At 38.9% G+C, this 15,662-nt stretch overlaps 1 protein-coding gene and 1 long non-coding RNA gene across 3 annotated transcripts in view; one reads left to right on the top strand and one right to left on the bottom strand.

Moving 5' to 3' along the window:
- The window catches only part of CYYR1 (cysteine and tyrosine rich 1), a 108,055-nt gene extending 96,222 nt beyond the window's left edge, over positions 1-11,833 (top strand). Inside the window, exon 4 of one of the 2 annotated variants that reach the window (XM_033232231.1) lies at positions 9,418-11,833. In XM_033232231.1, coding sequence (XP_033088122.1) covers positions 9,418-9,548 — 131 coding nt within the window. In that variant the 3' untranslated portion in view covers positions 9,549-11,833. Of the gene's footprint in view, positions 1-9,414 lie in introns of both variants that reach the window. The other variant, XM_033232230.1, reaches the window with a different exon arrangement.
- LOC117095633 overlaps positions 1-15,662 on the bottom strand; it is a 148,733-nt gene that overhangs the window by 17,382 nt on the left and 115,689 nt on the right. The gene's annotated exons all lie outside the window — the stretch shown is intronic.

The raw sequence follows: 15,662 nt of genomic DNA, 5'->3' as shown, positions 1-15,662 counted from the left end.
TCGCTAATTAAGCTTTTGCTTAAAGGTTTAGGAAGCAACATATAATAGTATTGAATATTTTTCAAATCTTTTATCTGTGGAAACACAAAATGCTTTTACCCACACTAATTAATTAACCCTACGATAATTGAGATAACAACCCAACTTATTGTATAGTCCTACAGCCCACAGGTCAGATAAATGCAGAGAGCGTAATTTAGCAAAGGTGAAAGTGTACAGTGGGGAGCCCTAAAGTGAACATTATTACTCTACACGAGGGGAAAGCATTCAGCTGTCATCCCTGACCCTATGCTGGACAGTGACCTTCCAAAAGTTTTTCATTCTTGCTATATTGGGTAGAATGAACAGATGTCCTCTTTAATCGCAATTGTTTTTTAAATTGTCCACATGAAGATAAGAATTTTCAAGTTTTCCATTTCAACTACTTTTCAAAACTTCAGTGTAAACAAAGGAAAGTGATCATAGTAACCCTTGTCTTACAGCAGGTTTGGGATCTACACATCTGAAAGAAAATGATACAGTAAAACTGTAACAAAAGGCTTGGCAAAGATATAAAAGTCAAATGCTAACAAAAGGAAAGCAAGAGATTCACTGCCATCAAGAAAACTGAGATTTGAGGTATATTACTGGGTCCTCTGAAGACGATAGATGATAGACAGATAGATATAGGTAGGTAGGTAGATGATTGATAGATAGATAGATAGATAGATAGATAGATAGATAGATAGACAGGTGATAGATAGGATAGGCAAACAATTGGGGAGGGGAATGGGGCTCTCCCTAACAGAAGAATGTCAAAGAATAAATGTAGAAGGGAGTTATAGAATTGAAAAAAATTATTTTAAAACCATCATAAAGAAAGAGTTAGTCAAAAATCATCAACAGATGCTAAATCTAGAGGAGAATGTGCTGAGAAGGATATTTGCAGGTCTTAAAGTGTCCACCAGATTTCTTGTCAGTTATCAGGTGAAAAATAGTAACTTTACAGTTACTAAAGGACAGATAAAGATCATGCACCTTTGAGTGTGTTACTCTGAGGACAACACAATTTCATGTATGTAGGTTCCACCTGGAAGATCACAGCCTAAATCTCAGCATGAGAAAATATCTGATAAACCCAAGTTGAGGAACATTCAATAAAACAACTGGCCTGTAGTCTTCCAAGTCTCTTGGAAATACTTCATTAAGAAATAAATACCCCATTTGCATCACTGATTTCACACATGACAGAAACCTTATTAGTATGTGCAATGACATGAGAAGAATTTTGAGTACTCATCAAACCTTTTTAGAGATCACAAGTTCATGTTCATACTAAAGAAAACTTCTGTGTTTGTACTGAATATTAAAAACAAGTTTCATTGTACTGAATAAAAAAACAAACAACTTCTTTACACATCAAAAATGCATACTGGAAAAATTCTCTATAATAATATTGTGACTATGAAAATGGCTTCACCTTGAAGACACTGGAATGAAACAAAATGGATACATTAATGTGGTCAAGTCTTCGCCCAGGCAAACGTTTTTAGTACAAATCAGAGAATTCAAACATGAACTGAGAAAACCTTCTTTGATGTCATATTAACTATGGCTACAGAATTAATGCTGCAGACAAAATGTATGAGTATATTATATGATGAAGTAGAACTAGCAAGTACAAAATTTTGCTATAAAATGGGTAGAGAAGACTGAGATGGACATTAAGTCAAGAGGTTTTTTTTTTGTTTTTTGTTTTGTTTTGTTTTTTGTTTGTTTGTTTGTTTCTTATTGAGAAATCCAGATGGTAGTGACTTGTATTTTGCAAGTACACTGATGGTAAAGATAAAGGAGGAAACTGATGAATACGGAAGATAGAAGAGATTGTTGAACATCAGCGTCCTTAAGTCTGAAGAAGAAAGGCATTCATTACACAAGTAGAGCGGCTAGCCTTTGATGGGATCAGAGACAATTCATTATGTACAGCGCGATCAGAGACACTTTATTACGTACAGCATATGTAAGGCAGTAAGTACATAACACAGTTTCAATGAGTTGTAGATTTGGTGGTCAAAGGATGTTTTCTTTTGCTCGTGCCAATTTTCTCAGTGAAATAAGAAGCAAGTCTTCTGCTGAGAGTGAAGAAAACTGAGGAGGTATTTGAGGTTAAGAAGAAAACAAAAAAGCCTGAAACGGGAATCTCAGAAAATGAAGAGTATAAGTTGCCCAAAGAAATGTATAGCTTCCAAGCAAGGGCAAAGGCCACAACACTTATGAAAAGGGTCATTTACTCAAAGTGAAATCATGCAGCATGATTGTGCATTTTTCTCTAGTCACATTAAGCTCCTAGCTCTTGATCCAGGATAACCAAAGTGTTGAGTTTAATAAGGGTTGGGGTTCTTCCAGGCAATGGAGAAAGAGATAAGAACATTGACAATAGGTGCAAAGGAGTAATTTTAGTGATGGCCCATAAATCAATGATGAATAACAAAGGACACCATGACAGGAAAGAGGTGACATCAGCTTGAATTCCTTTAAAATTGCCATTAGTAAATTGGAAATGCAGGTGCGGTCCAAGACGCGGTGGAATGAGTATTCTAGAAAGATACTAAAGGGTGCTGGTCAGACTTATTAATTAACATTTACGAAACAGCACTGTTATTGCCAACAACAAGGGTGAAGAGATTTTGAAGGAAAAATAGTCAAGGGACTTGAGAGGCAGGGCTAGGTGGATGTTGAAATCACAAGAATGATACGAGAAGTTGTGGAGGAAAGAGAGACCATAGGCCAGATGTTAAGTCTTCAGTGAATGAAGGTTTAGGGTAGGGCAGACCACAGATATTGATAACAAGAAGTAGTGTAAGATTGCCCCAGCTACTACTGAGGCTAAGGCAGGAAGATCTCAAGTTTGATGCTGGCTTGGGCAAAATAGCAAGGCACCTACTCCATCCAAAAAAAAAAAAAAAAAAAGGCATGGTATATGCTTCTCTTTTCATGGCATATGTACTACAAAAAAGCACATGGCAGACTGGGCATGGTGGATCACGCCCGTAATCCCAGCACTTTGGGAGGCTGAGCTGGGTGGATCATGAGATCAGGAGTTCGAGACCAGCCTGACCAACATGGTGAAACCCCATCTCTACTAAAAACACAAAAATTAGCCAGGCATGGTGGCAGGTGCCTGTAGTCCCAGCTGCTCGGGAGGCTGAGGCAGGAAAATCACTTGAACCCGGGAGGTGGAGGTTGCAGTGAGCCAAGATCACGCCATTGCACTCTAGCCTGGGCAACAGAGCGAGACTCCATCAAAAAAAACAAAACCAAAAAAAAAAAAAAAAAAAGGCTTATATGCTACAAAATGTTTTAAAGAGTTAAGAATAAATAATAGTTTGAAAAGTGGCTATGAAGATTATGAACAGCCTGAGCACCTCCCGGCCCTATAGGTGGTAGGATGTGGGAGAAAAAGAATAGCTCTGCTTTGGTAGTGCTGCTGAGGAAGCCATCCTCTCCTGGAAAATCAGATTTTAATTAGAGTAAAAAGGTGATATGAATGTTCTTTTCCACTTCCTGAGTTAACCGTCTCATGCATCTTCTTTCATCTCAAAACTCAAAAATCCCCTCAGCCTTCTCACTCTCAGCAGATGATTTCTCAGCAGATCTAATTTCTCAAGAAAACAGACAGGGTCAGAAGAGAACTCTCATTCTGAAAGCCGGAGTTGCACAGTGGAGACAGTGAAAGAGGGTGAGGTGACAGATTGTGCTCCACTGATTACAGTGAAGCGGGTGGGGAACGTCTGGAAAAGTAATAAATCAATGTGCAAAGCCTTCCAGAATTAAAGGTCTGCAATAAGGAAACCTGTCTTTCTCATGATGACAGAGGGATGTGAGGCTTGATGGAATTTATCTTGATGCTATCTGAGTGGAAGGGGAACAATAGGTTATACGATATCTTTGCATATTAGGCCATTGTAGAGGATAAATGGGCAGTATTGAGTTTATGTGGCTGGGGATGGGGGTAACGGAGGTCTTGCCAGGAGCTGTGTGGGCCTTTATTTAAACCCTCTGTTCTGGGTGGGGTTAGGAAAGTTTTGAGTAGTGGGCTTTGGGGGAGAGTAGATGAGAAGGTTTACAATAAGAAATTGTCTTTAAATATAAGGCATGAGATCCATCAGTTCTACCAGGTATTAAAACTATTTAAAATCAGTAATAATTAAACTGAGGTGTGTCTGGTACAAAACGATATACCTTGGTCATTGGAACAGAATAGGTAGGTTAGAAGTATATATACTCTAAAGGAGACATAGCCAAAGGATGTAAAATGTGAGGATTATTTAATAAGCCACATTTAGATAATTTGGCTTAACCAAAATTTAAATCTTAGAAAACATAAACTTTGATGCAAAAATATGCCAAATAAAATAACAGATGTAGAGAAGCATTAAATATATAAATTTAAACAGGTAAACTCAGAAACAGGATAGTTATGTATCAACTATCTGAAAAAGACTAATTTTTAAACTTGGAAACAACACAGAAGAGATGTTTTCAGTGAATAACCATGCGTTTTGTTATGCATAGGTTTTAAACTTCTGAATGTCAGTAAGGTAAAAATTATATAATAAATCATTTTGACAAAGGGTTTTTATTAAAAGACATATAATTTTGTGTACTTTTTAATATCTTACTTATATCTTGATTGAAATTAAGATCATCATTTAGAAACTATCACCAGTCCAGAACAACAGCACAAAATTCATTCAATATGAGTAAAACAGTGTCAGACCTAGCTATTAGCAAAGAAATTATCAAGTAAAATAAAGACCTAAATTTTTCACTTAATTTACTAAAATATTAAATGGTAATGTACTTGTATACCCTTACAAGTTGAAACAATTCTTTTTGAAAGTAGTTTTATAGGCCGGCGCGGTGGCTCAAGCCTGTAATCCCAGCACTTTGGGAGGCCGAGACGGGCGGATCACGAGGTCAGGAGATCGAGACCATCCTGGCTAACACGGTGAAACCCCGTCTCTACTAAAAAAAAAAAAAAACTAGGCGGGCGAGGTGGCGGGCGCCTGTAGTCCCAGCTACTCGGGAGGCTGAGGCAGGAGAATGGCGTAAACCCGGGAGGCGGAGCTTGCAGTGAGCTGAGATCTGGCCACTGCACTCCAGTCTGGGCGACAGAGCGAGACTCTGCCTCACAAAAAAAAAAAAAAAAAAAGAAAGTAGTTTTATAATATATTCTAAGCAATAAAATGTATGTGTTATTTAAGCCAGCTAATTAATTTCTGGAATTTTATTCTTAAAAAAATCAAAATAATAAAAAAGTCTATGTGTAAGGAGATATTCATCATTACATTAATTATAATAAAAAATTAACCTCAAAATAGTGAATGGTGGATGGAATAACTTCTAAGGCAGCCATTAATAAAGCTTATGAAGAATATGCAGCAGAATGAAAAGACTTATGTTATAATACAAAGTATACATAATATATAATATATATAATATATAATAAAAAGTATAGACCATGCTCTGTGACTGCAAGGATGCAACTACACACAAATGACTAAGAGACAGTATACAAAGATATTATTTGTTAAATTGGGGTGACAAAATTATGGATGATTTTCTTCTGCTTCCAAATTTTCTGAAATAATCGTGAAGCGTTTGGGTAACACCATGCATCTTCCCACCACATTAGCTTTAGAAATATTGGACTGAGTGGATAGAAAACATTACATTTCGGCCGGGCGCGGTGGCTCAAGCCTGTAATCCCAGCACTTTGGGAGGCCGAGGCGGGCGGATCACGAGGTCAGGAGATCCAGACCATCCTGGCTAACACGGTGAAACCCCGTCTCTACTAAAAATACAAAAAAAAATTAGCCGGGCGTGGTGGTGCGCGCCTGTAGTCCCAGCTACTTGGAGGCTGAGGCAGGAGAATGGCGTGAACCTGGGAGGCGGAGCTTGTAGTGAGCCAAGATCGCGCCAGTGCACTCCAACCTGGGTAACACAGCGAGATTCCGTCTCAAAAAACAAAACAAAACAAAACAAAACAAAAACAAAAACATTACATTTCTTCTCCGAATTTCATGGCATTGCTAAATGTTTTAAATACTGTAGACAACGATATCAGACATTGAGGATAAATGGCCTATTTACCCTACTTAAATAGGAGATTAGAATATTGGTTATGAAAGGATTTCAAAAGCACCATATCTCCAGCTGCATCCATATAACTTGTAAGTATGATTTGAGCTGTAAAAAAAGAACAAAACCTCTTAGGATTAATCAGGAATTCTAAAATTGATACTTTGAAAAGTTTACTTCCAGTAAAACTTTATTATGTGCAAGAAAGAATGATAATACAGCCAACAGTTATACAAATATTATTTCCAACGTCTTCCAGTGGCTATTAGAAAAGATGTGCCATGTTTATTTCTTGGTGGGTAGCCCTCAAAATACCACTTTTTAATATTACATCAGAACTTTATCGAAGTTCAAAGATTATATGAATGAAAGACCACTGTCATATCTTAGATTTTCATGTTCAACATGCAGCTGCATAAACCTTAGGGATTCTTGCTGAAATGTCCTCCAGCAGTTTTTATGCAGATGGCAAAATATAAACGCTTTGTTAGAGATGCATAAACACATGCCATGGCTTCATGACAGAGAATGATGTAGAGTCAATCTGCAGAATCAGTTGGTGTGTGCTCCTCAAGTGGGAGGCAGGGAAAAGCTTTGGCAGAAAAGCAGCATAGAACCACATGCTTATATGAAATGGTGCAAAGGGTTTCCTGCTGCAACTTCCTATTTTCCATGGAGGCTGCAGTGTTTCATTCTTGGCTTGAATGAAGTTTATTATAAATCTCTTTGTCTCAGTGCTCCTAGATATAATGAAGTTGAGGAGTGGGTATAATGCAGAGGGAATGTGTATTTAGACTCCACAGGACTTACTCCATTTTGTTGCAGGAAACAGAGCTCGGAGTAGCCCAGCCTCCAAGGGTCTGAGGGAGCATTGGGGAAACTGTATGTATGCATCCTTGCTGATTTATTTACAGAGCTATGTTCTCGGCTGAACACCCTCAGCCTGCCCAGCCCACTAGAGACTTGCAAGACTTTTGCTCCATAAAGGAGTGCTCAGGGGACATCCCACTCAGTTCTGTGGTTCCATCTTCCTCTTCTCTTCAGTGGCTCAATTCTGCTTCCTCACATCCTCCAAGTACAGGGCAATCAGTAAGTGGTTCAAATCATCAAGCTCTTGGTAAAGATAGGCAAACTAAAAAGATCCAGAAGAAAATTGTATTAATCCATTCTCACACTGCTATAAAGACATACCGGAGTCTGGGTAATTTATGGAGAAAAGAGGTTTAACTGACTCGCAGTACCACTGGCTGTACAGGAAGCATGGCTGGCGAGTCCTCAGGAAATTTGCAATCATGGCAGAAGGTGAAAGGGAAGCAAGCACATCTTCACGTGGCCAGGAGAAGAGAGAAAGAAGGGGGAAGTGCTACATACTTTGAAACAACCGGATCTTGTAAAAACTCACTCACTATCCTGAGAACAGCAAGGGGGAAATCCACCCTATGATCCAATCACCTCCCACCAAGTCCTTCCCCCAACACTGGGAATTACAATTTGACAATCACCTCCCACCAAGTCCTTCCCCCAACACTGGGAATTACAATTTGACATGACATTTGGATGGGGACACAGAGCCAAACCATATCAAAAACAGAGTTTTTGTCAGCATATCGGTGGAAGCGCTACGTATGTCTATGTCTGTTTATCAGAACACTGTCAAATTCTTATTGGAAAGAGTACAAATTAAGGTTCATGCAAAAGCAATCACAGTTTTTGCAATTACTTTGACGGCAAAAACTGCAATTACTTTTGCATCAACCTAACAGAAGACATTTAGAAAAGTTTGTTGAAATGTTGTCTGTTCTTTCCTGCCATTCTAGTATTAAAAGCTTGCCCACTTATTTGCATTATTATGACACTGGTCTTGTGATTTGGGTTACATTTGCAGTAGACAATTAAGGCATGTCCGTTTCCAAGCAGAATCAGGATCCTGAGGATGATTCAACTACTGGCAATTCATCAGATTAGTTGCTGAGAGAGTTGCTCAGATGTTGCAAAATGATTCAGTTCTTGGAAGCACAGATAAATTTCAGCTCAAGGAGTACTTCTCTTTCAACACTACAGAAAGGAACTGAGACCACTACAAAACAGACATTTATGCATAGTCATAAAGTGTATTAAAAGGTAGAACAGAGGATACTAGAGGCTGAGAATGGTAGGAAAAAGGGATGGATAGGGAGAAATTTGTTAACGAATATAATATTACAGCTAGATAGGAGGAATAAGTTCCAGAGTTCTATACCACTGGATGACTATAGTCAATAATAATATAGTTTCAAATGGGTAGAAGGAAGATGCTAAATGTTCCCAGCAAAAAGAAATGATAACTGTTTGAGACGATGGGTATACCAGTTACCCTGATCTGATTATCATACATTATACATATCAAAACATCACTATTTACCCCATGAATATGTACAATTATTATGTGTCAATTCAAAAAATAAAATAATTTAAAATTTAAAAACTTTTTAAAAACACTGACGTATGGTACAGTAAAAAGAAAAATTTTCAGATAAGATGCAGAAAATTAAATTATTCATCTTTATTTCCTAACCTATTTGTCCTCCTTTTTTGTCTTCTTCATATTTCTGCAATGGTTCCACCCCCCTCCAATTATAGGAGTCCTGCACTGGGTACCCAATACCTCAACCCCTTCTTTCACTTTCTCCCCTTTCTCCACACACCCAGTCATCATCTAAAGACTTGGTTGCTCCAGGACTGTTAGGATGTTTTTCCCCTCACTGTCATGAGTCCCTTATCATCCCTCACATATGCCATTACATTGTTGCAGCTTTGCTTTGATCTACCTCTGCCTCTGTCAACTGCTGAGTGGTCTTCCCAAAGCATATTCACTACCATGATCAAAGAATCTCTGATAACTACATGTTATACATTCTACATTGCATTCAGAGCCCACCATGGTGGTACAACTAGACTCCTCATTGTCTTTTCCCATTCTCCCTTTCATGCACGTTTTGCTTGAGCTGAAGGGCTCTCCCGCTTCAGTGCTTTTGATCAACCTGAATTGTCCCTCAGCTTCTCTTTCTGCCCCTTCAGCATCATATTTTCAAGAAACTTTCTGTAAACAACCAATTCTTAACACTTTGACCCATGATACCACATTTTAGAGCACTTACCCTTTCATACATATGTGGTCTCGACCTAATAAAACTAAGATTTTTGCAGCCACAGTTTATGTCCCTTCCCAAAGTGTCTAGCCCAGTGGCTTCAACACAGTAGAAATGCAAATATTTGCTAACTCCCTGATGTTCTCTTCCCCTTCTTTTTCAGCAGCACCACCTCCCTACGGTTACGACCATGAGATGGAATACTGTGGAGACTTGCCTCCTCCATACTCCCCCACCCCACAGGGCTCAGCACAGCGTTCTCCACCCCCTCCTTATCCTGGAAACCCAAGGAAATAATCTGTCTCCCAGAACAGAACATGTGCCAATGGGTGATCTTGCCTGGAATAAAATGCCTCTACTCAGAAATAGGCAGGAAAGAATTGCTCCAAGGAATACTTTTTGGGGTCAGATAATATGTCAGGTGGAGTATCCCTGCTAGGAGATATAGGGTTTCTACCCTGCTCAAAGCTGACCCCATCTGGAGTATTAATGTTTGGTTCTATGGAACCACATTTCAAGAGATCCGCTGATCCACCTAAGCACATTCAGAGAAGAGTAATGTAATTGACAAAATATCTGATAATCATGTTGTTTAAGGCCAAGGTGAAGGAAGTTTCAGTATTGATCCTGGAAAAAAGAAGATCTAAGTAGGATGGGAGAATGATTTGGCCTACACAAGGAAGCAACTTTATTCTATGTAGCTTTACAAGTCAGAACTAGAATTGTTCATTCTTTCATTCATCAATAAATGTATTTTAAGTGCCTAAGAGCTTACTATGTGCCTAGCACTGTTTGAGGTCCTGGTGGAAGTTACAGGATGGGTGCTCTGGTTTTAGTACAAGAAGGAGTAATGACTAGATTGCTTTGTGAAGGTCTTGGTAGAGACAGGCTCCAGAAGGGATAACAAAATCAAATAGTAGATGGGTCCATTGGGCCTCAAAAGTTCTGCTCGTGTTTTAGGTGGGTGTGAAGTGAATTTCTATGTGTTCAATAGTGAATACAACAGAAAGAGTTGGATCTTATTTATTTAATTACGGAGTTAAAACAAGACCAAAAAGACTCAACAACCACTTGAAGCCAAGAACTCTTCAATGCCAGCTACTACCACCTAAACATCATCTGACTGTATAGTGGATCAGAATAAAGGTTATTCCAACTGTGGGGAGAAAACAAAATTGTATCAAGTTCCACAGGTAGCAGATACATCACTTCTGAGTAAAAGATGAGAAATCAAACATTCCCACAGGATTTCAGGTCAGGGAGCAAAAATCTCAGAACTTGACCATGAAGATACACAACAGGCTTGCAAAAAGAAGGAAGAGTGGGAAATGAAGTTCAGATTCCCTTCTGTGGAAATCTTTGAAACTATTATTTTTTTCTTCTTGTAAAATTTTGATAATCTATTCTCTTAAAAAAGTTAGTAACAAAATTAAGATATTGACATCAAACTGTTGCCTTTTGCCAAAATGCAAATTTTATGAAGTGCCTACCTTTAGATGTATAAGAAATAATTCTAATGTGCTGTATTTTGCTGTGAGTGACCTTAACATTTTATATTTTTATATGAGTTGTTTCAGGTATTTATAAAAATTGTATATTGAACATTGGAAATAGATGATTAGATTTTTGTGTCATTTTACGATTAAATCTAAAATGTTTAATCCAATATAATCATCAAAATTCAGTGAAATCCCAAAAAGTGCCAAGAATTTTGCTGAATTAAGAAATCAAATGAAGCATTTTAAGGTTTAAGTTATAGTACCTATACTTGCAGATAAGAAACTTACTACATCATTATAAGTAGTATATGTGATTTTCAAATATCTATATTAGAAAGATATTGATCTGACTGAAATATAATCTACCTGCCAGTAAGGTCCAAAGGCTGAATTTGTTTTGAATGACTTCCTTGATTTTTAAGCACTGATTATTTTCTTATACATGAGGATGCGAAGCATTCAGGAGTTTCAGCCTGTTCTAGTGAGGAGCTCCCCGACTTACATAAAGTTTTCAGCACAATTTTAATAGTACCTATGCTTTAATTTATTTTTCTTCTGCATGTGGTCAGACCCAATTACACTGCAGCTATGACTCTCAAAGTGCCAGGGTCCCTGTGATGATTCTGAGAATGCTGAATACAAATATACCATATATTCTTTAAGAAAAATGGAAAGGAAAGACCAGCAGAAATAGAGTTTTATCATCTTCATCATCAATAAACATTTATTGCATACCTCCTACGTTCTGCAAATTTTCCCCAAATAGAAGCCAGTTCAGTCCACACCATCTCTCTTCTTTGAGTTGTTTATGGCCTCCCATAAGGCATTTTACAAACCCATAAGCCTACAATAGATGAGTATTTTTACTATTTGTATTAAGTGTCATAATAGCATAAATGAGCACATTACAAGTATAGACTGTTGGAGTTCACTGGTTGTTTTCATAGATGATGATGCTTGGGGAAAGATAGTATAGGATGTGAAAGCTTTGAATTATGGTTATTTAAAAAACTAACATTTGCTGTGGCCAAAGTGTTTACAATAAGCAATAAAATGAAAGAACCTATTATAACGTAGATTATATTTTCATTGTCTTGTGTCCATTTTTTTTAACCCTCTATTCCTGTTGACTTTGCCTCATTCTTCTGTACAGGAACACAGGGCTGGAGCCAGACAGACTTTATGTTGAATCCTGTCTCCTGCCTGAGTGATCTGAAGCAGGCTACTTCATCTCTGAGATTCAACTTTCTGCTCTGGAAAATGTAAATAATATTATCAATCTCATTGCATTCTGCAAAAACTGGATGAATATATACAAAATTCTAAGTATAGTGCCAGGCACATAGAAAGTGTCCAATAAATATCAGCCCAAAATAAATTAACAAAACAACAATACAATGAGAACAACCTCTAGAACTGTATTATCCAACACAACAGTCACCAGCTACATATGGTCACTTAAGTTTAAATTAATTGAAATGAAATGAAATGAAAAATTTACTTCATCTGTCTCACTAACCCCACTGCAAATGCTGCATAGCCTCATGTGGCTAGGGCTACCTACATTATTGGGTAGTGCTGCTCTAGAGAAATCTATGCAAAAACACAGTGAAATAGCAGGAAGTCATTGAAAAAGAGACCACTCCAAGCACCTCCTCCAGGAGAAACTATGGACTTTGTCAGCTAGTTGTGATGTCTTTCACTTATGTGTGTGGAGAGTCCACTCCCATGGAAGCAAGGCCGTAACTTGGGGAGAACCATGAGCAGCGAGAGGCTTATCTGGCCCTCTCCAGAGCCATGGGCAGGAAAGCTGTTGCAAGAGCTGAAGGGCTGATGATAGGAGAGAGACCTTAGACCTGATGTTAGAGCTGGTGAAACAGAGCCGCAGCCTGTTCTCAGAGTCTAATCAATTCTGCAGCTGCCTACCCAGCTTCAGAAGGCAAATTGCCACTACAGGATCATCTGGGGCTACCTACATCTTCCTAAGGTGTAGGCTACCCTTCTGTTTTTTCATAATCTTGTTCCCACAACCAAATGAAGGCAGCACTCCTCATACATCCACTCTACTTCCAACTTGTCCTTGTTTAACCAAACTCATTTTGCCAATTTTTGGTTGCAGGTGAGGAAGAGACTGGGACACATAAGACTATATATGAAGCTCATCAAATAGTGGAGCTCTGGGTACTATTGTTTTCATTTTTCACTTAATTAAAATGACCTAACATCAGCATGCCAAAGTCATATGGTCACCTTGTTAATCACCACAGAGGCATCTAAGGACTACTATATTCTCAATCAAAACCTATCTGCAATGCATAGTTTTTATTCTCTGATTTGGGGCCCAAGCTGCATGGGATATGGCTGAACTTGTACAAGGGCAAAACTCTTTGGGTGCAACTGTACTGTGTAGTATGGTTAGTTTAAACAGTGTCAGGACCTCCAGAAAAGGAAAGTGACATGATTAACTATAAAACAAGCCACAGGTGATTCTGATTTCCAGCCTAGTTAACCCCACTCAGGCTTCTAACACCCCTCTAATGCAGAGGACAGAACCAAGGCTTCAGAGTAAGGGAGACTTTGGTTCCTCTCTCATCTCTGTCATCTTCTAACTACATGTTCAGAGCCAAATAACATTTCCATAACCTCAGTTTCATCCAAACTATATGAATAACACCATCCTTGCCAGGTGGTTGCAATGATTATAAACAGTATATGAAGAACATCAGTCACAAAGATCACCTGGGTTGGTGACTCTGACAGATGCAACTGAATATACATATTCGCTTTCTTTTATGCCCCACTCCCAAGCCTTACCACTTCGATAAACAGGTGCGTTCATTATCCATTGCTGTGTGACATATTAACTCAAAACTTAGTGGCTTGAAACATGTATTATCTCAGTTTCTATGGATCAGGAATCTGAGGGTGGCTTATCTGGGTCTTCTGACTCAGGGACTGTCACAGGCTGCCATCATCTCAATGTACAACTAAGAAAGTATCTGCTTCCAAGCTCACTTCCATGCATGGTCATTGACAGGATTCAGTCCCTCCAAGGCTTTGAGCTAGGGATTTCATTTTCTCACTAGCTATTGGCCAGAAACCACCCTCAATTCCTTGGCATATGGGCCTCTCCGTAGGACAACTTTAAATATGTCAACTTGCTCCCCTAGAGCAAGCAATCAAACAAGAACCATGGAGTGGAAGACAGCGCTAGAAAGACAGAAGCCACAGACTTTTGAAATCTAATATTGGAGGTGATATCTATCACTTTTGCCATAATCTGTTCTCTAGAACCAGGACACTAAGTTCATCTCACATAAAAGAGAAGGGAATTACACAAGGACATGGAAACCAAAAGGCAGAGAGCTTTGAGGGCCATCTTAGTAGTGGGTGTACCATAGCAAAGATATTTTATCTTATTCTCCTTAAATTGATTATTTAGAGTTTAGGCAACGTAGAAAATAATACCTTCGTTCTAACGAGAATGCACCAACTCAACAGCTGAAAGAATCCAAGGCCATGCTTGACTGTGATCAAATTGCTTTCATTTAACCGACAAGAGCAGAATGGAGCTGGCAACATGCAAGGGCCGCATTAACTAGATAAGTGCTACATTCCTAAGAAATATTGAAAAGATATACACAAGGCTTGTGTTTCTCATGAACTTCACTTATGAGCTAGACTAAGGCCCATCGTATTAGGCAGGGAGTGAAGTACAGCACATACCACATACCTTTATGGACGAGTCTTAAAATAGTCCCAGTTCTAACCTTTGTTTCACCTCTGTTCCAAGATATTTAGTCTTCATCAAGAAAATAGTTCCAAGACAAGTTCCCAGATGAGTGTTCAGTGGATCAAGTTGCTACCTAACCTAATCCTGAATGCCTTCCCTAAAAATAACATCCAATCCAAGGAAATATTTGGAACTGTGGGAACATGTGTTAGGAATATTTGCTTTCTCTGGATGCATGAAGGAGAAATTGGTTTTTTAAAAATTTAGACTTTGATTTCTATTTCTGCTCTGCTCCCCTTTTACTTTTTTTTTTTTTTTTAATGGAGTTTTGCTCTTGTTGATCAGGCTGGAGTGCAATGCCATGATCTCAGCTCACTGCAACCTCCACCTCCCGGGTTCAAGCAATTCTCCTGCCCCAGGCTCCCAAGTAGCTGAGATTACAGGCACGAGCCACCACACCCAGCTAATTTTTGTATTTTTAGTAAAGCCAGCGTTTCACCATCTTGGCCAGACTAGTCTCAAACTCCTGACCCTCAGGTGATCCAACTGCCTCGGCCTCCCAAAGTGCTGGGATTACAGGCATGAGTCACCGTGCCCAGCCTCTGTTCTCCTTTTTTCTAACCCAGTCATGAATAGCTTTTGAGTGTGTATCACCTGTCATTTATTTTTTAATTGTTGTTTGTTTTTTCTTTAGAGACAGGGTTTCATTCTGTCGCCCAGGCTAGAGTGCAGAGGAATGACATTGGCTCACTGCAGCCTCAACTCCTGGGCTCAAATGATCCTCCCACCTCAGTCTCCCCAATAGCTGGGAATACTGGTGCGCGCCATGAAACCTGGCAAATTTGTTTATTTTTTTGTAAAGACAGGGTCTTGCTATGTTGCTCAGACTGATCTCGAACTTCTGGCCTCAAGCAATCCTCCTGCCTTGGCCTCCCAAAGTGCTGAAATTACAGGTGTAAGCCACCACACCTGGTCCATACCTGCTATTTCTGAGCATGAGGAAGAAGCAAGGGAATCATTTTCTGACTCTCGTTTCATCATGGCTGATAAATGAATAAGATACCTTGCATTGTTTCCATACCCTGCAAGATGAATAATTTTTTCTGACTAAAATCTGAAGAGATCCAAGAGATCTGATTCCCCATTTTTGTACCTTATCAGTTAATGTCTTGATTACCA

Source organism: Trachypithecus francoisi, unplaced genomic scaffold, assembly GCF_009764315.1.
Source record: "Trachypithecus francoisi isolate TF-2019V2 unplaced genomic scaffold, Tfra_2.0 Lachesis_group14, whole genome shotgun sequence".
NCBI lineage: Eukaryota > Metazoa > Chordata > Mammalia > Primates > Cercopithecidae > Trachypithecus > Trachypithecus francoisi.
Note: the sequence above shows the minus strand (reverse complement) of the source record. Positions and strands in the feature narration are given on the sequence as shown.